General features: G+C 41.2%; 1 protein-coding gene across 3 annotated transcripts in view; it reads right to left on the minus strand.

The window, feature by feature from the left end:
* The window catches only part of FANK1 (fibronectin type III and ankyrin repeat domains 1), a 191,319-nt gene that overhangs the window by 35,396 nt on the left and 129,507 nt on the right, over positions 1 to 26,416 (minus strand). For 2 of the 3 annotated variants that reach the window (XM_040361432.1, XM_040361435.1), the window contains exons 7-10: positions 15,848 to 16,013; positions 13,130 to 13,273; positions 5,605 to 5,682; positions 5,475 to 5,519 (exon numbers count right to left, since the gene is read on the minus strand). In XM_040361432.1, the coding sequence (XP_040217366.1) occupies positions 5,475 to 5,519; positions 5,605 to 5,682; positions 13,130 to 13,273; positions 15,848 to 16,013 (433 nt within the window). Of the gene's footprint in view, positions 1 to 4,836; positions 5,387 to 5,474; positions 5,520 to 5,604; positions 5,683 to 13,129; positions 13,274 to 15,847; positions 16,014 to 26,416 lie in introns of those variants that run through there. The other variant, XM_040361434.1, reaches the window with a different exon arrangement.

The following is a 26,416-nucleotide window of genomic DNA, read 5'->3' on the forward strand; positions in this document are numbered from 1 at the left end:
AAGGAGGTCAGCAATGGCAGCCAGCATGTTCCCTCGGGAAAGGTTTGCTTTAAAAGGAGTGCATAGCAGAGTCCTTCCTTGCAAATAGTAAAGGGAACCTGCAGGTCCAGGAACCTATAGAATCCTGTTTGAAGCAATCAGAACAAAAAAGGTGATTGCTGCAGGCTATTACCATCTGCACTGGCTGATAACAGGCTGGCGTGTTGTAGGAGAGAAAAGGTTTTAGTACTTATCTGCTCAATCTGGATGCCATATAATGAATATAAAGACAGAAAGACATTTCCTATATGACATTCCTTCATTAAGAAGTAAAAAGTAGAGGGCTTGCAAAAGTAAAAAAAATAAATACATTTGAGTTATATAAAAATTCCTTTTAGAAGAGAAATCTTTGCAGGCTATGCATCAGGTTCCAGGTCCTCTTCCCCAGACTTTGTGTACCTGAGGCTGCTGCGGGCACAGAAATATACAATTATCCTGCACTTGTCATTCCTTTCAGAGACACTACACAGCTTCACAATATAAAAAATCTCCCATACATATATTAAAAGTTGAGAATTTCCAACACATACTGGAGACCTGTTACTGAAAAGCCCCACCCCTTCCCACTAAGCCCCTCCCAATGCACTTAGTTGCATCATGGTAGGAGCACCATGCTGCTTCCCATTTTCAGAAGGGGCGCGACTTCCTGTTCACAGGAAAAGGATCAGCATTTTATATGTAGCCAGCTTTATATCAGACTAATCTGTATGTTTTCCATGTTATAAACTCCATGTAAATAATTATTAGATTGGAAGCCCTATACAACCCTTTCTTCACACAGCCCTTTAAGGTAAGGTGACCAGATTTTTAAAATGAAATCCGGGAACATATTTTTTTCCTTACTAGTAATGGCAACAATCAGCCACTCTCTGCCCGTCTCTGCCCGCCTCACAGCCTCTCAAGTCTTACTCTTCGGGCCCCGGCTACTACTGGATGGGGAGCGGAAGAAAGATCACTCCGCCAGGGAAGGCAAGGAGATAGGCAGGTGGCTGACCAGGATTTGAGCCAAGGCAGAAGAACATGCGAGCGGAGCTAAATGGGCATACACCCGAAACTGAAGAAATATTCCCTCCTCTCCGACCAGCACATGATCATCAGAAGGGGGCTCAGATAATGGGAAAAATACAACCCCCCCTATGCTAATAGGCACGGCGGAGCGGGGGTGTGTAATTCTAATTTTTTTAAATCTGCACTGATTGTCTTTGAAATTGCCCCTGCCCCCTATTAAATCCAATCTGGGGATAAAACCAGGGACAGACTTGGTCTGGGGACAGTGTCCTCAATCAGGGCACTGTCCCCTGAAACTGGGGATGTCTGGTCACCCTACTTTAAGGACTAGGCACAGGCTCCTCTATTCAGTTACTAAAATCAGAAATGGACTTTAACAATAAAGCAAAAACACTTAAGAAATACATTTATATAAATTAATGCAGATTTCTCAGAACTAAAATATATATAATTTCAGACAAAAAAAAATTGAAAGGGGTCTTTAAAGTGGAGGTTCACCCACAAATGTTAATTTTTAACCTTAGATGGATGCTCATTTTGTCAAGGGGAATCGGCTAGTTTTTTTTAAAATCGAAGCTGTACTTACTGTTTTAGAGAGCGATCTTCTCCGCCGCTTCTGGGTATGGGCTGCGGGACTGGGCGTTCCTATTTTGATTGACAGTCTTCCGACAGGCTTCCGACGGTCGCATCCATCGCGTCACGATTTTCCGAAAGTAGCCGAACGTCGTTGCGCAGGCGCCGTATAGAGCTGCACCGACGTTCGGCTACTCGTGATGCGATGGATGCGACCATCGGAAGACTGTCAATCAAAATAGGAACGCCCAGTCCCGAAGACCATACCTGGAAGCGGCGGAGAAGTTCGCTCTCTAAAACGGTAAGTACAGCTTCGATTTTAAAAAAACTAGCCAATTCCCCTAGACAAAATGAGCATCCATCTAAGGTTAAAAAAAAATTTAAGGGTGAACTCCTGCTTTAAGGTCATCTGATCTATCCAAAGCAAAAACAAGATTTTTGTATTTAAGGTAAAACTATTTCTCTTGGAGTCCACTGAGGTACACAGGAAATATGAAACATTTGGGTTAAATTGCAGCCTACAAGTGGACTGGACAATGGCAAACAAAAAACCTGTGGGCCAGCCCAAGATATAATCCCTCCTACTATAAATATAGCGAGTGCAAAAATATTTTATCTCTTATCAATTGGTAAACAAAGGAAGTCCTTCATTTTTAGAACTTCTAAAAGCAGCCTGAGTAGGTGGCAACACAGCAAACAACCATTAATAGGCCCAGTGTAAAACAACAATAACTGGGGACTATCTGCAGGTCAAAGAGCCATCTAAGGCCCCTTTCACACTGGGGCGGTGGGTGCATCGGCGGTAAAGCGCCACTATTTTTAGTGGCGCTTTACCGTCAATTTCATGGTGCTATTCAGCTGCTAGTGGGCACTTTTACCCCTGGATAGTGGCCGTTAAAACCACCACAAAGCACCACTGCAGCGGCGCTTTAGCCGCAGTGCCCATTCATTTGCGTTGGAGGAGCGGGATACACACCGCTCCAAAGATGCTGCTAGCAGGTCTTTTTTTACCATCCTGCTAGCGCACCGCTGCAGTGTGAAAACCCTCGGGGCTTTTACATTAGAGACAGCAGCGGTTGTTTCAGGGCGCTTTGCAGGCACTATTTTTAGCGTTATAGTGTCTGCAAAGCGACCCAGTGTGAAAGGGTTCTAAAGGACCCTACGCCCAAAAATGGCATCAGATAAAGCAGAATCATCCGTTGGGTAGAGCTTAGAGAATATATGAACAGAAGACGAGAAGAGGTACTCGCTGCCCTAGGTCAGTCAAGCTTAATAGGAAAGGGCAGGGGGACCAGATTCATAAGCCACAAGTCGGCTGTCTGAGCCACCAAGAGATGGTAGAATAAGAAGCTGAGGCTCCCTTCTTGGCCCCAATTGGGATGACAAAAAAAGGAACTAGTTTTCCTGAAAGAAGCAGTGGTTGAAAAATAGACTTGAACAGCCCAAACCATAGCCAAACAATAGGGGTACATTTTATTTTAATTATTTTGAGCTGAAAAGAGGGACGAGAAATAAGTACCTGATTACGGTGCAAGGTGGGAAGAAAAGAAATCATGGACCTCAACACCAGCTTGTCTGTGTGCAGAACCAAAAATGGTTCCCTTAAGACAAAGAAGCCAGATCAGCCATTTGCGTAGCTGTAGTGATGGCCATACGAAATATAACCTTGTGGGTGTGGTAAGATCCCATTTAGAGGATTTGGACTAATCAGATATTGTTTGGCAAAAGTAAATTTTTCAACCAAAATAGGAGCTACAAAAGGATTTCATAGTTATGGAAAGGGCCTCCAGTCACTTACCTGTTGGATCCCTGAATGCAGGAGCATTCTCCACAGGTATAGTAGTCACTTTGTGAAGGTGTGACCCAGCCGGAAACCACAGTAGTAACAGATAATTTTTTAACAAAACTGCTCGCTAAGCAGATACAGGGATAACAAGCCCTCACACTTGTGCGAACACAGACATCGCATGTGATTCGCACCTGCGCTGCGGCGATGATCGCATGCAACGTCTGTGCAATGCGAGTTCAGCCCTACAGTGGCTGAACTCGCATTGGATTCGCAGGAAAATAGTGCAGGGACTTTTTTTTCTGCATTGGAATCGGATCGCATTGTGTTCTCATCTATGCAATCTGATTACTGGGTTCGCACTGCGGTCTGTGAACCAATCTGGGGGTGTAATTGCCATTGTATTGACACCCGCAGCGGTTTGCAGAGGGCAGTGTAAACTGCCTGCGGGAGAGATGTAATGCGGGAACCAGTGCTTTAATCAATTTCAGCTGTTAGCACACAGGCGAGTCATCATAACTGCCGTGAGGAATGCTGGTAGTAGGAGAGGGTTATACCTTGAACTGGTCCAAGGGAGGGGGCGAGCATGACACTCCACACCAGGGAGAAAGCCTCGCATTACTGTGTGGAGTTACAGACAGAAGAACAGGAAGTGAGGATTTCTCAGAAGAAATAAGGACATTTAAAAGCAAAATGGAAGGATGAGGTAAGTGAAGGAGGACTGCACTAAGGTAAAGGAAGCTATTTAGGAAAAAATAAAATTGTACCTTTACAACCCCTTTAAATGGAAACGTAGGCAAGGATTAAAATATAAAGAAGCTGCAAAATATAAAATCTTATTAAAGTGGAGGTTCACCCGAAAACGTAATTTTTAACATTAGATTGAGGCTCATTTTGTCTAGGGGAATCTGGTAGTATTTTAAAATAGAAGCAGTACTTACCGTTTTATAGAGCGATCTTCTCCGCCGCTTCCGGGTATGGGCTGCGGGACTGGGCGTTCCTATTTGATTGACAGGCTTCCGACGGTCGCATACATCGCGTCACGATTTTCCGAAAGTAGCCGAACGTTGATGCGCAGGCGCCGTATAGAGCCGCACCGACGTTCGGCTACTCGTGACACGATGTATGCGACTGTAGGAAGCCTGTCGGAAGCCTGTCAATCAAATAGGAACGCCCAGTCCCGAAGACCATACCCGGAAGCGGCGGAGAAGATCGCTCTCTAAAACAGTAAGTACTGCTTCGATTTAAAAAAAAAAAACTACCCGATTCCCCTTGACAAAATGAGCATCAATCTAATGTTAAAAAAAAAAAATTTCGGGTGAACTCCCGCTTTAAGTGATTAAAGTGCCTTAAAAAACTGGGGGTTTAATATCACTTTAAGGTATAACTATATTGGATCAGAGGATAAAAGGGGATAAAGGGCAACTATACAAAAGTTTGGTTATCCTTTAATATAAAACATTTCTGTACATTGACTCTTACACACATAGTATTGGATTTATTATTATCTCAGGCACAGTGATCCTATAAATGACAACTACAGAAATACCCTTCTGTTAACATAAAACATAATGATGTAAGAGTGTGCTCCCCCTCCAGTTCTCTGTATGTCTGACAAGTACATTTGATCAAATATTTCTGTCTGTTTCAAACGCATCAAAAAAAACGCTAAATCTGGAAAGAGGGTAAACACATTTTCACAAGGCATTGTGCGTATATATATTCCTACCGGTTTCCTTTGATATATTATAATAAAAAGGATTCAGGACGGCGGGGTAGGTCAAGCAATGTAATACGCTTGGATATAAGTCATATGGTATGGGGTTTTTATAACCATTGTAAAATACAAAAAAATACATTGAAAAAAAAAAAAAATGATGATGAGACGTGTGAAGCCGGCGTCATCGGTACAATGCGTTATTATAGCAGAGGGCTCAGTCGTCTCTCTTCCTTGTTCTTCTCTAATATGAGCACCACGTTCTGTCGGGGAAATGACAGGAAGCGGTAAGGAGAGGGGGCTTCTACAATCGCTGCAAACGTTTTAGGAGTGAAATCATCAGCTCTTTACCTGTCTGTCGAAAGCTTTAGCCATTTCTGCGATGCTTATTCCAAACTGCATGAGAAAAGAGACAAGCTTATCACATCCTTGCTCTGATAGCTGAGCCCAGAATACCATTCCATCCAGCTGCCTCTAATACCTCATTTGTGATGCTGCAGTCTGCTCCGCTCTCTATTAGTAAACGCACCAAGTCTTCATGGTTATTTAATGCTGCAACCTGCAGAGTCACAGAGAGAAGGAAAAGAATATAAAAGCTCCTATGGAATGATGTACCATTGTATTTCTGTTATGTGTGCATTACCAGTAATAACAACACATACATAGCCCTGGACCAAGGAGGCAATACCCCAGGGTTTAATGCATACAAACTGCTGAAAAAAAATGTCATGTGCATAGCAGTGCAAGTTTACTCTATATTAGAAACATTGAGAAATATTGAGAGCAGTTCTACTCACTCCACATATACATATTTTAAAGGTAACAAGAATTAAGTTTTTTTTTAATTATTATTCAACAGAGCAGCTAACATTAGACGGATACACGTATGGAAAGGAGCTTGGAGCTCCATCTGCTGGCTTTAAATAAATATGAAACGTGCCTTTACAATTTTTCACATTTATCCAATAAAAAAAAAATATATATGCAGTATGAAATAAATAGAAAGCCATTGTACGTTCCTTTTAACCACTTAAGCCTCGGACCATTTGGCTGGCCAAAGACCAGGCCACTTTTTGCGATTCGGCATTGCGTCGCTTTAACCGACAATTGCGCGGTCGTGCGACGTGGCTCGAAATTGATGTCCATAAATAGAGCTTTCTTTTGGTGGTATTTGATCACCTCTGCGGTTTTTATTTTTTGCGCTATAAACAAAAATAGAGCAACAATTTTGGAAAAAAAATTATATTTTTAACTTTTTGCTATAATAAATACCCCCCAAAAATATATAAAAACAACTATTTTTCCTCAGTTTAGGCCGGTACGTATTCTTCTACATATATTTGGTAAAAAATAAAAAATAAATCCCAATAAGCGTTTATTGATTGGTTTGCGCAAAAGTTATAGCGTCTACAAAATGGGGGATACTTTTATGGCATTTTTATTAATTTTTTTTTTTTTTACTAGTAATGGCGGCGATCAGCGATTTTTATCGTTATGGCGGACACATCGGACACTTTTGACACCATTTTGGGACCATTGTGATTTTTACAGTGATCAGTGCTATAAAAATTCACCGATTACTGTAAAAATGACACTGGCAGTGAAGGGGTTAACCTGTAGGGGGCGCTGAAGGAGTTAAGTGTGTCCTAGGGAGTGATTCTAACTGTTAGGGGGCGTGGCTACGAGTGACACGTCACTGATCGCTGCTCCCGATGAGAGGGAGCATTCAATCAGTGACATGTCACTAGGAAAAAAACAGGGAGATGTTGTGTTTACACTGACATCTCCCCGTTCTTCAGCTCCGTGACACGATCGCAAGACACTGGCGGACATGTTTTTTTTCTTTGATCTCATGCTTTCCAGGTAGAGAAGATATCTGGGGTCTTATTGACCCCAGATGTCTCCATAAAGTGGACCCGTCAGGCCGTATTCCTATTACAGGGGATGTTTACATTTCTTGTAATAGGAATAAAAGTCATTAAAAAATATATATATATTAAAGAGACGTGTAAAAAAATGTATATATGTATTAATAATCATTTTTAATTTAAAGTGCCCCTGTCCCCTTGTGCTCGCACACAGAAGCAAACGCATATGTAGGTCATGTCTGCAAGTGTAAACTATGTTTGGACCACACATGAGGTATTGCCGCAAATGCTAGAGTGAGAGCAATAATTCTAGCACTAGACCTCTAACTCTAAACTGGTAATTTTTAAATAAAATAAAGCATCGCCTATGGAGATTTTTAAAGTACCATAGTTTTGCACCATGCCACAAATGAGTGCAATTCTAAAGCGTGACATGTTTGATATCCATTTCCTCTATGTCACATCATCTTTAATTTTTTTCCAAAAAATTGGGTTATCTATGGGGGTTTTTTTGTATTAAAATTAATTAAAGTATAGTTTGAAAAATTGGGAATTCCAGGTATGGATATTTTTATACTTAGTTACATTGGTCTGTTCTGTGACTGGAGAGCAGCTCTCTCCGCTCATTGGCTCCTGCTGCTGTTAATCACAGCCAGTGAGCCAATGAGGAAAGAGTGGGTCTGTGTGTGAATGGACAATGTCTATTCACAGGAGTGTGGCTTTGGAGCAAGCCTGTTTGAGTGCCCCCATAGCAAGAGGGGCACTCGGCAGAGGGGAGGAACCAGGACCACCGGCGGGGGACCCAAAAGAGAAGAGAATCAGGGCTGCTTTATGCAAAACCATTGTACAGAGCAGGCAAATATATTATTTTTGTTATTTAATAAAAAAATAATTTAGAATCACTTTAACCACCCCCTGCCCGCCATATAGACAAATGACGGAATCCCCTCTTGTTCTGTGCTGACGTCATATGATGCCAGTAGTGATGCCAGTCTGTGCCCATCAGTGATGCAATTCAGTGCTGTCTTTCAGTGCCCATTAGTGCTGCATATTAGTGCCATCTCATCAGTGCCCTTCAGTGCAGCCTCATCAGCGTACATCAGTGAATCAGAAAAATTACTTGTTTACAAACTTTTCTGACAGAAACTATAGCCTCGTACACACGGTACGATTGTTGGCAGGGGATTGTCTGTTGACAGACTGTTGTCCTAAAATCTTACAGTTAGTACGCTCCTTTGAACAATAGTTGTCCAACAAATGTTGGATGGCAGGCTAGTAAACTTTCGTCAGGCAACCATTTGATGTCAGATTTTCGTATGGTCAGCCATCACAAAAAAGTAGAAAGTACAAACACGCATGCTCGGATCAGTGTTTACCAAACATGAAATTAGCAGAAGGGGCCCAAAGGGTGGTGAACAAGAGCTTAAATTCCTCGTAGTGCGTCACTACGTTCGTGTTTGTGGCACGACAATGATGTACCGTTAGTATGCAAGACAACATCCTGGCACACGCCCCTTTGACAAAAATCAGCCGCTCGATTGGCCAACAATTGTACCGTGTGTAAGAGGCGTAAGAAAGTGTTTTTCAATTATTTTTTTTGCAAATAAAAAAACCCAGTAAGGATTAAATGCCACCAAAAGAAGGCTCTATTTGTGCGAACAGCAGTGCATGACCATGCAAATGTCATTCAAAGAGTGAAAGCGCTGAAAGCTCAAATTGGCCTGGGCAGGAGGAAGATAAAAGTGCAATGTAGACAAGTTGTTAAATAAATGCTTCAACTGTTAGCAACATTATAAATCAAACGTTTTACCCCAGAAAAGACCCTATAATAAATTTTAGGGTCTCGAGGAACCCTTGCTAAAACCAATTTATCAGGGGTCAATGGGAAAATGCCCCTTAAATTGGTAATCAGTAGGAAGAATGCTACCCTTACAGTAATCTAAAACTATATTTGGGGTCATGTTCTGGCTTTGCCAAGTGGACCCCAGAACTATACAGGCACCATAAAATGGGAGGTCAATCAGCCAAAGCTCAAAGAACCCCTATTAACCTCTGGAGGAACCCTGGTTGCTTGTTAAGAATATATAAATATTTCATTATCACTTTGAGATTGAACAGTGATTCCTAATAATGGATTTTACCACTCCTTCCTCATATGTACTTATAAAGCGGACTCTCAATTGTTTCTTCTTTTCTACCTCTAAGGTGACTTATATTAAACAAAAACAACCTGCCTATCCCTTTACAGTGCTCAGTTAACAAATGTCTTACTTTATTTCATTTCATAAAAAAATAAATTCAAGTCGTCTGCATAAACTTTTCTTGCTGCATACAATTTTATTTTAATCTCGAGAAATGTCCCTTCGGGATATTTTTAACCAATTTCTTATAATGACAGCTATTTGCCTGTAAATACCCATCACAATCAGTGGGTTTGAAAAAGATGCTCTATGCGATCTCATTATTTATAATCACAGTCTTTACATCTAAAAAAAAAAAAAAAACTGCACTTTGACTATAAGTGCAACTTAGGCTTCCTTTTCCCATTATTACCCTGAAAGTTCTTTAAACTGTCCTCTATGCCACCCCATATACAGATGGTGTCTGCCAAATACCGTAAAAAATTAGCCCCCTCAAATTCTGGCTTCCTGCACATCCCTTCTCACACACTCATAAACAGGAATAAATACAGCAGGACAATTTTACATCCTATAGCAAAACTTTTTCTCTGCTGGAAATATTGGTTATTAAGGTGTAAGTAGACTCTTTTTTCCAGTATGTCCTGCATCATGTCTCCCTGTATACAGTTTTTTTGAGCACTTTGTAAATTTGTTACAAAGTTTTTTACTTGCAGATCCTGCCAGTAACACTTCCTGTTGCAGGCTGACAATGGTAAAATACTGTTACATGAAGCAGCAGCATTGTTGGCCTACAACAGGAAGGGCCCCCTCAGTTCAAAAGCAGAGCCCGGGCACCTTCTGAGCCAGAGGACTGGCTGTACCGTCTAATTGCAGACACAGATCCTATTCTGCCTCCCCCTGCAGCGATGCCAGCTTTCTGTACACTGCAGGGAAAGGTGTTCTAGCATATGCACCACTTCCATCTGCTTTTCGGGACCCCCTGTGTGCCCCTTTTCCCTGCAGTGCTGACGACTTCCCTCCTCTCCTCTCCCGCAGCTGCTGCGCACAGGGGGCTGCTTCAGAATGAAGATCTGAAGAAGTGGCGGTAAATATGTCATTTACCAGCCCCTTCCTTTCCTGAATGAAAACAGTGAGCGATCGGTTTTTGAATGAGCAGAAAGACTCAGATTCCTTTCTATTCATTCATCTGTGCAGCTGAGGCTGCAGAGAAAAGGGAAATCTATGTCCTTAGCCGCTTTGAACTGGGGGGTGGTCCCTGTCGGGCAGGCTGTATGGGGCCCTGTCAGAAGCCCTGGGAAGGGCTGTTGCTAGCAGGATCTGTAGGCAACATACTTGGAAGCAGATTCACAATAACTTATTTGTTAAAGTGATTCTAAAAGCTGAAGGTAAAAAACCTTCCCTGCGCAGCAGCTTCCCCGCCCCCCGTAATACTTACTTGAGCCCAACCCAGCAATGTGCACAAGAGCCTTGGCTCTCCAGGGGCTCTGGCGGTAAATCACATTCTGTGATCAATGATAAGAGAGGGGGTGGGGCCTGGCCAAGAAAAGGGGAGTGTGTGTGAATGGGCACAAAGAGCAGCAGCTTGGGATCGAGTCTGCTTGGGTGCCCCCATTGCAAGCTGCTTGCTCAGGGGGCACTCAGCAGGAAGAGGGGTGCGGGTGGGACCCGAGAACAGGAGGATCTGGGCTGCTCTGTGCAAAAACCACCAAGTATAATATGTATGTTATTTTAAAAAGAAAAAAATCATTGCCTTTTATATCACTTTAAAGCCCAAGCTAAAGCAAGCTTTTTTTCTCTCTTTAAATCAGCACAACGGATAGTACTTTTTATCAATGCAAAGTGTCCCTTGTGCTGATGGCTGTAGCTTTGGTTGAAATCCAAAGTCCTCGGACCCCACCTTCTTTACCCCGCCAGTTGTAGTCCTCTGGTGCTACAGATGTTAATAGAGCCGAGGAACCAATGGGAGGCACTTCTCAAGAGTAAAAAGATTATTACTGCCCTTCCCACCCCCTTCTCCATTCATAAAAGCTGTATTCTAGCATCTATGAATGAAAAGCAATCTATGAACGGAGGAGACATACCTTTAATTCATCTGCCTGTCCTCTATTCATAAATAGCTTTCCATACAGCACAGGAAGATTACATCTGTGGGGATAGGGAGGGGTTCAAAGGACTTTGGATTTCAACTAAAGCAGAAGCTATCAGCACAAAGGGCACTTTGCATTGATAGAAATTATGGTCCCTGCTGATACTGTATATATATGTAACAGGAGTCACTCTTGGGCACAGATTGAGCCAGGAAATACAGGGACATACGTTGGATTGTTTTAACATAGACAGTAATCTGCAATATATTCTTTAATGTCTGTAAAGAATATTCTGACCCTACCGGTCAATATTGACTCTTTTCAATGATTAGCCCTGGCTAGTGAGTTGTTAAATGAGGCTGGCTATTGAAAGGCCTTTCATTGTGTGATAACACTGTTTAAAGCCCATTGATGCTCAGGTGTGAATACCTTTTTGTCGGAGACAGACCGTCTGTCTAAAGATGTGGATTGAGGAGAAATCATTGTGTGATGGTGTTTTGTTTGAATTCTGTTAATGAATAAATGTGACTTCTCAGGTGCAGTGATTAGGTCATGTTAATTATAGACCGGTGCCGAAATGTCTGGAATGTTTAGCAATTAGCCATCTGAAGGTGTATTGAAGCCCCCCCAGGGTGTGATGTGTGGGTGGAGAGTTTGATTGTTCCTGTGATCACTGAAACATGCCTTGAAAACTGTATATAAACTTGAGAGCTAACCATTAAAAGTGTTCATACATTTTGAAGCAGAGAATAGAGCTGTCAGTCTAATTTTCTGGGGAATTGATATGGATCGTGCCTGCTGGTTTGTCTGTGTGTCGGATAAGCTGATGGAAGGTTGTAAACGGTGGTGACCGTTAAAAAAAATATATATATTGTAACTAAATGTAGGTGTAGCGCCTGGTTACTTTCCAGAACCGGTGTTAGTGTAAATTTAGAGGGGGTCAGAGAGTTAAGTAACTCTGACCATGTTAATTGGTTCAAATTTGAAGCCTCTGTCTCAGCTTTGGCTGTGCTGTGGGCTCACGCTGTCGTTCTGGGGTTCTGATTGAACCCCAGGCCGACAGGTGGCAGCAGTAGAGTCAAGGATTTGGATGCTTTTTCCCAGCGGCCTATCAGGAGGAGGGTTGCCTCGCTGGCCGTAAACAACGCCATAAACCAGGTGGTCAGTGGGAGTAGAAAAAAAAAAAAGACATAATTGGTTTCAGTGAGAGAAATGGTGCCCAATCACTGGTGTCAGTAGAGGAATAGTGCTCCATTATTGGTGTCAGTGGGAGAAATAGAGCCCCATCATTGGTTTCAGTGGGAGGAATAATGCCCCATCATTGGTGTCAATAAAAGGAATAGTGCCTTATATCAGTGGAAGGAATAATGCCCCGCGGGCTGCAGTTTGGAGATCTGGAGATCCCTGTCTTAGAAGAACACTCCTGAACATTGAGCTGGGAATTTTAGTTGTAGAGCAAGTTTAACAGATGTTTATATTTTGAGGAAATAGCCTCGTTGTTCTCCCTCTGCACAGCCACAAAAGGAATAGTCAAAGGTGGCATTCGATGTACCCAAGTCTGTCTTTCAAGAAACTTAATTACATACCTGGTGAATTACTAGAATATGTGAAGTTTAAGATTGAATCAGTTCTTTGTAGCCTTCAGTGCTTTTATTATAATATTCCTGTGGAGACACTGTACCATGACTCATCTACTTGATATCAAAAGTTCAAAATAAGAAGGATAAAGAAGTTTATAAGGTTTCTTGTTTTTTTAGAGAAACTTCAAGCACAATATAAAAGGAAATAAAAAAAAAATAAAAAAAAAAAGCTCACTAAAAGGTCCTGCAGAACTCGGAACTATTCGAATAAAACAAATACTGATATTTTACTCAAGTTTGGTCTGTAGCAATAAATACTATATGAATTACCATCAGGGGGGATTTGCCATCCCTGTCCTTGGCATTGACCTCAGCTCCAGCTCTGATTAAACTGCGTGCAATGTCTGTGTTTCCAGTTACAGCAGAAACCCTCATCAGCGGAGTCCATTTTAAATGCCTGTCTCTGGAATCTACCTAAGAAAAAAAAAAGTATATGCACAATACCTTAGCGTTAAGATTAGACAATAACAATGAGAATAATAATTATAAAAAACTATTCTAGCAGTCTCAGAAAGCTAATACTAATAATATATTGATAATTACAAATCTATATAAAAATTTAAATTGGGAACAGAAAGCTCCTGTAAAATTATCTTTTTACTTACCCAACACCCCCCCCCCCCCCCCAAAAAATAAATAGTAGAATCTTTGCTCTGTTGCAGAGCAAAGCCACTTGAAGAATCCTAATATTCAACCCTTACAGGATTGTCAGATGTCTGGTACCCTATTACGCTCTGTAGTTCCTCCTGTCACCCCCGTCCTCCTTAGCCAAACATAGTAATAATGAGTGGGCTAGCAGGGGGGGGGGGGCACAGGCATCTGACAGAACCCAATGCATAGAGAAAGTATGCCACTGCTCCAGGTGGGTCTGCCGCTTCAATCCTCTAAACCTTGCATATGTTCATGTGCAAGATCAGATCGTTTTGCTATGCACATTAAAAAGTGAAAGGAATTCAGACAGCTGCATTCCAGATAAACTTACCCGCCTTTATTGAAAATGTAAAAACACCATAATACAGCAAAAAACATGGTGGGGGCAGAGAAAAAGTCAATGCGTTTCACACTATAATCAGCACATACTCGTGACATGGCGAATTCACGAGTAAGCACTAATATAGCACGAAACGTGTTGACTTTCTCTCTCCCCACGCTTTTTTTTCCAATAAAGACAAATACGATTTTTTGGAGCTTAGCTGTCCGGATTACTTTCACTTTCTACTGTACAACACAAAGCATGTTAGAAGCTGAAGATTCTGCATCCACTAGCTCTTCAAGGGAGTGAAGATCAGTAGTTCAGGCAGTGGGACAAGTAAGTATGAAGTATTTTCTTTACAGGGAGATCTTTTACGTAGTTGTTATTACTGAGTGCTCTTTGAAAGTAAATCTGTCACTAGAATGTTTGGATGTTAAGATTCTTCATGTGGGCTTGATCTGTAACAAGAGTGAAGATTCTACTAAGGTGAATAGGTCTGGTAAATATAAAGTCTCTCTTTTACAGGAACCTTTTCTTTTTTCTTTTAGCAATTCTAAGGTGGAACTCCAGGCCCGTAGCTAAAACTGTTGAAATTCATACAGGTTTCCCGTTTTAACAGTTAAAGAATTTGTAATACAGATCTTGTGCTCGAGAAGCCTCTTCTGGTCAGAATTAGAGTTGAGTTCAGGTGTCCTCCGAACTCCTCACTAACCTGAAATTCATAATACTTGTATTTATTTTTTGTACTCCAATGAGCTGCAGACTGGGTCATACTCTGCCACACAACTCATGTAAGCTGGGGGAGAGAAGAATGACCCAGCCCACAGCTCACTGGAGTGTGGAAAAAAGCAGAATTTGGGGTCAGAGATGAGTTCGGAGGACACCCAAGCTCATCCCTAATCCGAACTAGAGATGTTCATTTCAGGCTCAGGTCTGAACCCAGCGGACATTCTTTCAAAAAACCTATTGCACAGATGTTGGTGTGCAGCAAATTTTTACCACTTAGTCTACATGTTCACGGTTGCGAGCCGGAGCTTGCACCCAGCCTTTCCATTTTGGTGGATTATTACACTCACCTGGAGCAGCGATCTGTCTAATTTCTCCTGTCATTCTTGGTACAATGAGCAGTGGGCAGGGGACTTTCTGTTCTGCAGTTGATGCTACAAAGGGGCAGGGATGCTTATGACATTGACCTAATAAGCCCACATGGCTATTATAGGTCAATGTCTACTCCCTGGATAGAGGTCAGTGTGTTGGTACTCTGTCAAAACAGGAGGTTGAATTACTGGACCAACAAGACAAATTGCTTGAGTGGGAAACACAGATGTCACCCGTCTGGCTGTAGAATGTGGAAAATGTGTAAATCACAAGTTTGGCTGAACAAGATATCAAATCAATCCCCCAGGTTTAAAAAGGCATTAAACATGAAGAATGTCCTGTACATTTCAGCTTTATATTTAGTGATTTGCCCAAAGTGTTTTCCAATAATAACGACGATGATGATTATACGTTACTATGTACAGATAACTCATGTTATAAGTAGAGAAATACTATAACCATAGGCACATCATAATGAATGCTTTCTAAAACAAATGAACTAGTTTATATAAAAAGACAGTATTTGTCACTCTTCCATACGTGAATAGGACAGACCACCCAAAACCTATACATCAAAAATTCCCACCTGTGGCCTTCTACTGTAGCCATGTCAGGGCGTCTCACTTGGACAGTTTTATCTTTTATAATAATTGAACGAATATAAGTTACATTCCTTCCTGATCAACTTTAAGAAGTGAAATTCTATGTGGAAGACAACAGATAAGAGGACTCCGCCAGGGAGAAAATACCACTGGAGTATCTGAGAAATGTAGGAAGCCAGTGGACAACTAAACTCACTGGTGTCTGCCCATAACTGAAATGGCAGATTTAAGTGACCAACGCTTTAAGAACTGCTCCAGTCTAATGTGACTCCATCTACTCTGAACCAGTACTGCAGATAGTGGCAGGTATCATACCTCACAACCGTCATTAATCATCCACTGAATGACCGTCACATGACCTCCATCAACTGCCGAGTGCATGGCAGTACAGCCACTCTTATCCCGAGTCTCCCATGATGCACCTTGTGTTCTTAGATACTGCACAACATCCAGATGTCCAGAGAAGCATGCTAGCATCATACTGCAAAGACATAAAAACTACAAGGTTACAGGTGTTTGTCACCCCCTGTGTTGTGGAAACCGACAATGGTTCACATGACTTACTCCATAATGCGCACATTATCCAGTAAAAAATAACAATATTTAACACCATTTATTGTGGATAGATTTCATACAATACAGGAGCAATTTAGTAATGTCTTAAAGCAAGTACAAAATCCCTTTAAAGGAGGTAGACCACAACTCCATTAGTAATAGTAACTAAAAAAAGTTCATGTTGAACTCCAGGCAAACAGATAGAAGAACTGCTTTATAAGCCAAAAGATGGGTAGTTTTATCTATCCAGGTCTGAGAATTTCAAAGTTCTATCACAAACAGGACAGAAAACCAAATATTTCTCTGCTACAGTTAAGTAATGAAATATGAGAAGCAGGTGGTGGCGCCAACCTTAAGTGTAGATTAAATATCAAATAATAATGAATGTTGTATGGGTGGTATAATAAAGCCAAAACAAAAACAAAAAACAACAAAATTGTTGCGTGGTGATCCAAATAACAAACTGTTCAAAATACTATTCAAGAAACAAAAAAACTCAAAAAGTGTTCAAGTGCTGAGAAATCATTCCATCTCTGCTTCATGCAAAATTGAGTGAATCAATAAATATAAATATAAATATAAATATAGTGCAGTGTGCTTTCAACAAACAGTTTCCATACTGTCAGTAAAAGAGTCTTTATGCAAAAAATCCATGCAAAAATAAATAGATAAATAAAATATTAAAAGTGCTGTGTGCTTCTTCCACGTGAGAGCAACGTAGGTATAAATCTTCTGTGCAAAAAAACGTGCTCGCTCCCTATGGTCCCGCACTCACCAGATACTTGAACCCCTACAGGGGTAACAGGCGTTCACAGTATAAATACTGACAAATCCCTGGATCTTCCCAGAATCTAAAATTCCACCGCTCAGAAGAGGAGGAGACAAATGGATTGCCCAATAGTGTGATATCGTTTTTTAAAAAGGAACAATTTTTATTCACATTTTACAGGGTACTCACAATTTGGTAGAAAGGTTAATACACATAACATAAAAACGTGCTGTAGCTTAGAGTAGCGTCTGCTCTACCGGTTTCGTCGATCTGACGTCATCTGGAGCGCGCCTCTAAGCCCCAGCACTACCTTATTTATATGGGACGTTTATGTCTGAAACGTCCGCCATGTTGTAGTTTTTGAGGACAGAAGTCCAGCCACTAGAGGCCCTATAGTTTAAAAAACCGCATCCGCCATGTTGTAGATTATGGCAGACAGAAGTCCACCTACTAGAGATCTTATAGGATTTTCTGGTGTTAGACTGAGCTCGCAAATGCATCCGCCATGTTGTGGTATTGTGAAGACCGGAGTCCTGAGCTGAAATTACTCTATGTATTTAGGAAAAAAACATCGAGCGTGTCTCCCTATTATGTAAATAAAACAAAACAAAAAACATTCGCCATGTTGTGGTTTTTTGGAGACCGGAGTCCTGTTAAAAAATTACTCTATATATTAAAACAAACGGAATGAAACGAATCTCCCTTGTTATATTAATGAATATACTGTGCGTTTGTAAACAGAACGGTATTGTGGTGCAAATATTTGAATCGTAAAAGCAAGTGTCTTTCAGACATAAAGTGCTACAATAAAGATTACATGATTTTATAGGTCATTGCTATTAGAGCTTGAGAGTTGCATATTAGACCTTAAATAATATAAGTTAAAAACATATGTAAATATTAATATAAAAATATATAAATATATATATAAAAAGGAAGAATAGGATATCTTTAATAGTATATATGTATATTGAAAGTGGAGAGGCTATAAAAAGCAATTAAAATGTATTGAAGATATAAATATTTTTTAAAAACCTGAAAGGTTTCCACAAATGTGGAAAATGTTTACCATGTCGTGTTAGTAAAAAAACTAACAAGAAAAAAACAGATTTCTCCTCAACAACAAATGGTTCCTTACACAAAATAAGAGAACTCATTACCTGTAACAGTACACATGTAACGTATGTTTTAGAATGCCCCTGCCACAAGCAATATGTGGGCAGAACGACAAGAGAATTACATATTAGAATAAGAGAGCATATTGCCAACATAAAAAAGGGTTTCCACAAACACAGTGTGTCCAGACACTTCAGGGATTATCACAACAAAGACCCTGGGTGTATGACATTTTATGGGATAGATAAAATAAAAGAACACTGGAGGGGTGAGGATAAAACTAAAAAAGTATCCCAAAATGAAACCCGATGGATCTATACATTAGATACCCTCCAGCCGGCAGGTATGAACATTGACGTAGATTTGAACTGCTTTTTAACCAATTTTTAACAATTATTTTAATGTCATTGGAAATGTGAGCTGACACATTACAATACTTACCATTTTCACTTATATCTCCATTTATATCTTCAATACATTTTAATTGCTTTTTATAGCCTCTCCACTTTCAATATACATATATACTATTAAAGATATCCTATTCTTCCTTTTTTATATATATATTTATATATTTTTATATTAATATTTACATATGTTTTTAACTTATATTATTTAAGGTCTAATATGCAACTCTCAAGCTCTAATAGCAATGACCTATAAAATCATGTAATCTTTATTGTAGCACTTTATGTCTGAAAGACACTTGCTTTTACGATTCAAATATTTGCACCACAATACCGTTCTGTTTACAAACGCACAGTATATTCATTAATATAACAAGGGAGATTCGTTTCATTCCGTTTGTTTTAATATATAGAGTAATTTTTTAACAGGACTCCGGTCTCCAAAAAACCACAACATGGCGAATGTTTTTTGTTTTGTTTTATTTACATAATAGGGAGACACGCTCGATGTTTTTTTCCTAAATACATAGAGTAATTTCAGCTCAGGACTCCGGTCTTCACAATACCACAACATGGCGGATGCATTTGCGAGCTCAGTCTAACACCAGAAAATCCTATAAGATCTCTAGTAGGTGGACTTCTGTCTGCCATAATCTACAACATGGCGGATGCGGTTTTTTAAACTATAGGGCCTCTAGTGGCTGGACTTCTGTCCTCAAAAACTACAACATGGCGGACGTTTCAGACATAAACGTCCCATATAAATAAGGTAGTGCTGGGGCTTAGAGGCGCGCTCCAGATGACGTCAGATCGACGAAACCGGTAGAGCAGACGCTACTCTAAGCTACAGCACGTTTTTATGTTATGTGTATTAACCTTTCTACCAAATTGTGAGTACCCTGTAAAATGTGAATAAAAATTGTTCCTTTTTAAAAAACGATATCACACTATTGGGCAATCCATTTGTCTCCTCCTCTTCTGAGCGGTGGAATTTTAGATTCTGGGAAGATCCAGGGATTTGTCAGTATTTATACTGTGAACGCCTGTTACCCCTGTAGGGGTTCAAGTATCTGGTGAGTGCGGGACCATAGGGAGCGAGCACGTTTTTTTGCACAGAAGATTTATACCTACGTTGCTCTCACGTGGAAGAAGCACACAGCACTTTTAATATTTTATTTATCTATTTATTTTTGCATGGATTTTTTGCATAAAGACTCTTTTACTGACAGTATGGAAACTGTTTGTTGAAAGCACACTGCACTATATTTATATTTATATTTATATTTATTGATTCACTCAATTTTGCATGAAGCAGAGATGGAATGATTTCTCAGCACTTGAACACTTTTTGAGTTTTTTTGTTTCTTGAATAGTATTTTGAACAGTTTGTTATTTGGATCACCACGCAACAATTTTGTTGTTTTTTGTTTTTGTTTTGGCTTTATTATACCACCCATACAACATTCATTATTATTTGATATTTAATCTACACTTAAGGTTGGCGCCACCACCTGCTTCTCATATTTCACACTTTTTCTCCATTCTGTGGGGATTTTTCTGCAGGGGCAGCCCCTCACACTTATTATATTATATACCTTATTTTTAATTATTCTGTAGCGCAGATTCACATTTTTCCTTTTTACAGTTAAGTAATGCTTAAAGGTCTTAGGCCCCGTACACACGACCGAACATGTCTGCTAAAACTGGTCCGCGGACCAGTTTCAGCAGACATGTTCGGTCGTGTGTAGGCCCGAGCGGACAGGATTCCAGCGTACATTTGCCCGTCGGGCCTTTTTCCAACGGGCAAATATTTCTGAACATGTTTTAAAACATGCCCGCTGGAATCCTGCCTGTCGGACATGTTCGGTCGTCTGTACAGACCTACCGTACATGTCCGAGCGGCCGCCATCCCTCGCATGCGTCGAATGACTTTGCGTGGAAGCATTGAACTGGCAGGGCCGCGCACGTCGCCGCGTCATCGTCGCGGCGACGGCACTGCCTCGTCGCCGCGTATCGAGTACGCGCGGATTTCTGTATGATGGCGAGTACAGCCATCATACAGAAATCCCCGGGCAGACATGTACGCTGAAAACGGTCCGGCGGACCGTTTTCATCGTACATGTTTGCCCGTGTGTACAAGGCCTTATCCTTCCCCCAGCCTGTGATTGGACAGTTTAAAAGAGAAGCAGCAGACAGATGAGCTCATCTCTTTGTTCTCCTCTCCTATGCGCATTCTCCTCATTAGCACATGAGCACTGTAATCCAACGGTCTCTCCTTATGCAGTTTTGTAGAAAATCTCTCTCTCATGGGACTTTTCTTGCAGCAATAGAAATCACACCATGAAATTATATATACAAAATATGAAATCTTTATTGAACGATTCAAAAATGGCTGATCTAAAGAGTACACATCCTAATCTGTAAAATATTTCCTGCTAAACTCACAAGGAGTAGGAATATGATAGGATTAAAATTATTGCATAACCACCAAATCATTCCAACGTGTTTCTACTTATATAAAGTTATACAAGTTGAAACACGTTGATTTGGTGGTTATGCAATTTAATTGTAATCCTTCTATCATATTCCTGCTTCTTGTAAGTTTAGCAGGAAATATTTTACAGATTAGGACGTGAACTCTATAGATCAGCCATTTTTAATTCATTGTTCAATAATGAAATGATATATAAAAAATATGAAATCTTTATATTTCTGCAACAAAGTTCCATGGGAGATATCTTTTCTACAATCCAATAGGGATAGTGCCGCTACCGTACCCATGAAATAACTCTTACTCTTCGCCTCCTTATACCATTTTTCCCTTTTTCAGGCTAAATCCTGCTGTACAGGGAGTACAAGAGTCTGATACCAAGTCAAATTCAGATGCTTTTACTGTTTGTATTAAACATATGTTTATTGATGTATTAAAGCAGTAGTAAATTGTAAAAAAAAGAAAAAAAACAGTCCCCCTGTAGTCTCAAGCCATAATAGTATGCACTGTATAATAGCAAAGTTTGTCAAACGTACCTGTAAAACTTATTTCTCCAATGGCGCCCTGTCACCGGGCTTCCATCTTCACCCAATCTTCCTCCCAGGTTCGCACACTTCACCCATTTGAAAAGGTCAAGCCACGATGACGCCACTCCTGTGTATACGTGCCGGAACCACAATCGAGGCACAGTGTGCATGTGGCGATGCCAATAAACTGGCCCTTTGTTTAGAAAGTTTGGAGACCCCTGTTCTAAACAAAGGGTCAGCTTACTTCCCCTTTAGACTTTAGGGGGGGGGGAGGGGGGACTACTGGAGCCAGTAGTAGTCAAAAATACCCTGGTGTCAGTGGATTAAAAAATGCCTCAGGATTATTTGTCAGTGGGAGTTGGTATTGGTGTGAGCAATAGTGCCAATTTTTGGTATCAGTGGGAGAAATAGTGCCCCATCATTGTGATCAGTAGAAGGAACAGTCCCAGTGAGGAAGAAAAGGTGTCCCATCATTGGCGTCAGTGGGAGGAATAGTGCCTCATCATTGGTATCTGTGGGAGGAATAGTGCCTCATCATTGGTGTCAGTTGAAGGAATAGTGCTCCATCATTGTTATCAGCGCGAGGAACAGTTCCCCATCTTTGGTATCAGTGGGAGAAATAGTGCTATGTTATTGTTTTCAGTGGGAGGAACAGTGCCCCAGGAAGAAAGGAAAGGTGTCCCATCATTAGTGTCAGTGGGCGGAACAGTTCCCCATCTTTGATATCAATGGGAGGAATAGTGCCCCATCATTGTAATCAGTAGGAGGAACAGTTCCCCATCTTTGGTATCAGTGGTAGGAATAGTGTCCCATCGTTGTAATCAGTAGGAGGAACAGTTCCCCATCTTTGGTATCAGTGGTAGGAATAGTGTCCCATCATTGTAATCAGTAGGAGGAACAGTTCCCCATCTTTGATATCAATGGGAGGAATAGTGCCCCATCATTGTAATCAGTAGGAGGAACAGTTCCCCATCTTTGGTATCAGTGGTAGGAATAGTGCCCCATCATTGTAATCAGTAGGAGGAACAGTTCCCCATCTTTGGTATCAGTGGTAGGAATAGTGCCCCATCATTGTAATCAGTAGGAGGAACAGTTCCCCATCATTAGTATCAGTGGTAGGAATAGTGCCCAATCATTGTTACCAATGGGAAGAACAGTTCCCCATCTTTGGCATCAGTGGGAACAACAGTTCCCCATCATCTTTTGTATATAGTGGTAGGAATAGTGCCCCATCATTGTAATCAGTATGAGGAACAGTTCTCCATCTTTAGTATCAGTGGGAGGAATAGTGCCCCATCATTGTAAATCAGGAGGAGGAACAGTTCCCCATCTTTGGTATCAGTGGGAGGAAAAGTGCCCCATCTTTAGTATCAGTGGGAGGAATAGTCCCCAATCATTGTTATCAGTGGGAGGAATAGTTCCCCATCTTTGGCATCAGTGGGAGGAATAGTACCCCATCATTGTAATCAGCAAGGGTCATGTCTGGCCCACAGGTCGCACTTTGAAGACCACTGTTCTAACCAACTCGACCATGGCTTTACAGCCTTTTACTTTACAACCGAGTTTCCTTTGTTTTCTTTCCTTTGAGAACATCTACAGAAGATATAAGTAACACTACATCCAAGGAATGATATCAAGGAAGGCGAAAAACCTCATCAGAGCATGATCCAATTTGCTACAGCAGGGGGAAAATTCCCTTTTCCCCCCCTGAAAAAGATTTATTCCTAGAGGCAGGGATCTGCTCATATTAATACCACAGGCAGGGGATATTTCTGCAAGTACTTTCACGCGGTGTACGGTCTGTGTCCTTTGCAGTGTGCACGTAAAGCTAGCGATTCTCATATTTATTCCTAGAGGCAGGGATTTCAGAACGCACATTCAGTGCTGCTGGAGGCTTTGTAACCGATCACAGGGTGCGCCTCTCCACCGACTCGGTCAATCGACTGACCTTCATAAAAATGAATCAGGCTTGGATCACCACCAGCTACCAAGCACCTGATGCTGATGTAACTGAATGATTTTTTTTAAAATATCAGATCCCTTCAAGACTGCCTATGCAGATGCTGAGTGACTATCCTGTTATGCTGAGTGACTATCCTTTTCCTCCTCAATGATCATGCTGATAGCTTGTAAGAACATTTTTGGTTCTGGGCACCGCCACCAGTGCCTAAGGCCCAATTGTTCCGCCCCTGTTTAACAGGGCAGTGTAATTAAAAATGTTGATGCAATACTTTGCAGCGGGCTCATTCCTGCGCTCCAACTAGAGTATCTGTGAGGGGTTGCAGTGTTGTGGCACCAGCACCAGTGCCTAAGGCCCAATTTTTCTGCTCCTGTTTAACAGGGGCGTGTAATTACAATTCTTGATCTAATATTTTACAGCAGGGCCCATTCCTGTGCCCACCAAGAGTAACTGTGAGGGCTTACAGAGTTGTGGCACCACCACCACCACCAACAAAGGCCCAATTTTTTTGCCCCTGTTCAACAGGGTCATGGAATTACAATTCTTGATCTAATATTTCACAGCAGGGCCCATTCCTGCGCCCACCAAGAGTAACTGTGAGGACTAACAGTCTTGTGGCACCAGCGCCAGCACCAAAGGCCCAATTTTTCTACCACTGTTCAACAATGGCATGTAATTACAATTCTTGATATAATAGTTCACACAGCAGGGCGTTCCAGCGCCCACCAAGACTAACTGCGAGAGCTTACAGTATTGTGGCAACACCAACACCTAGGGCCCAAATTTCTGCAGAGTATATATGGCAGGGCCCTACTTTCAAACATCCAACTTACAAACGAATCCTACTTGCAAACGGAAGGAGACAACAGGAAGTGAGAGGAAATCTACCCCTAGGAAGGGAAATTCTCTTCTGTAAGAGGTGTCTCCTGTCCACTGATGCTTTTTCTTACCAATCCTTGTTTCACTAAAAAACCCAAATTTTCTAAAAATTATTTGTCATTGTGACAGAAAGTGAATTGCAATCTTCTGAACAAATGCACACAGACAGCAAAACAAATGTTACAGGGGTGATAACTCTTCTCTATGTTTTCAGAAGCTTTAAAATAGATTTTATGGCTGGAGCTACACTTTTAAAAAAGTACCAGTTCAAAATTACAAACAGATTCTACTTAACAACAAACCTACAGTCCCTGTCTTGTTTGCACCACCTGTATACTACTGTCAAAGTATATAGGGCCAAAAGGTAATGACCTGGGGGTAGGGGGGCAGGGAAACCCATGCTATTTTCCCTCAATGATTTTCATCCATATTGCAGGGACCAGACATTACATTAAAGCCGCAAGCAGTTTTAAATGACTTTTTTCTTATACTAATCTCATTTTGTGCAGGGACAGTTCTAAACACGTGCCACTTCACAGGCACACTATAGACACCCAGCAGGTACGATATTTAAAGGAATTTTTCAAATTTTTTTTCACTTTAAGCATCATTAAAATCACTGCTCAAGAAAAAAAAATGACCGTTTTTCAAACTTTTTTTTCCATTGATACCTGTTCCCTGGGGCAAGACCCGGGTTCTCAACCCCGTTTTACGACAATAACTTGCATATTAGCCTTTAAAATGAGCACTTTTGAATTCGAACGTTCGAGTCCCATAGACTTCAATGGGGTTCTAAAAGTTTGCGCAAACGTTTGGTCCGTTCGAAGGTTCTGGTGCGAACCGAACGGGGGGTGTTCGGCTCATCCCTATTCAGCAGCTGCTTTGCTGCCAGAAAGGATAAGAGTTCATGGTACTGAGACAAACACATAATGCTCTTTTCTGGATGCTGTTGGAAGACAGAACAGGTTTACATGAAGGCGAGCGAACATCATCGGGGCAGAGTGATGTTCCCATGGTCAGGCTCCCTGTCACCTGTTTACTAAACACCTTATGGGAAATAATCTCTGAAGACACATGGCTGCCCATTAAAGTGAGCTAAACACACAGTTGTGCTGCAGGGGAATCCTGGCTGTCTGTTTTATCTGGAGCACAGTGTTCGGTCTCATTATATTGATGTAGAAAGGTGAAGTGCACCCATAAACACTCTGTTATATTGTATCTGCAGACCATCAGCTGCTGGACAGCGACAAATCCCGGCATACTTAGCTACGTGACCCGCAGCTTGTGACAGAATAAGTTATATTAAAGTGGACCTGGCATTAGATAGACTTTTATATGTTCTGTGCTTGCGTGATAAAGGTATTTTGGAAGTGTAAAACTTTCAGTTATTTAATGCCTCAAAGATCCCAGTAATTTCTGAGCATGCCTTCATCTCCCTTTCTCTCCAGAAAGACAGAGCCATCTTTGTTCTGTCAATATCCAGGATCACCATCTACTCCCTGGACCAAGATGATACAATCATATACATCCTGGTGGCTGTATTCAAAAATGTCTGACACAGAGCAGCCCCTGCTCTAGGCTCTCACCTAGAGATATTGGCAGTGAGAGGACTTTGGGAGAGGGGACTGAGGAAATACTTTCTCCTGCATGCAGCAGATTGATGACATCATCACAGCCTAGGCAAAATCATGTGGCTGGAGCTCGAGAACTGATTTCAATGAAAAAAGGGTGAAGATTTTTTTTTAAATTGTATTGTTCCTGGATATTGCTTCTGTAAAGGTGCTGCAGCAACCGGCAGCTGGAAACTGGAACATACATGACCCAGTGTAGATATTTGCCAGCACACCACGGATCTTCGAAATATTTTTCCAAATATTCTTCCAAATATTTTTTTTATTAAAAAGCATGATCACATCACAAGCGATAAACCACAATGTTTGGGAGCCGCACAGGACCCCTTAGTCAGGCATGTGATGACATCACATACCAGACAAAGGGGCCCTGCATGGTTCCGAAACCTTCCACTCTGTTGCTTGTGATGTGATCATGCTTTAATAAAAAATAATTTGGACTTAACTTCGAAGATCAGTGGTGTGCTGGCAAATATCTACACTATGTCAGAAATATTTACACAGACTTGTGAGGCTTTATTCAAACCTAGTCGGTCTGTTGCAGTTGACTTA

This window comes from Rana temporaria, chromosome 8 (assembly GCF_905171775.1).
Source record: "Rana temporaria chromosome 8, aRanTem1.1, whole genome shotgun sequence".
Classification (NCBI taxonomy): Eukaryota; Metazoa; Chordata; class Amphibia; order Anura; family Ranidae; genus Rana; species Rana temporaria.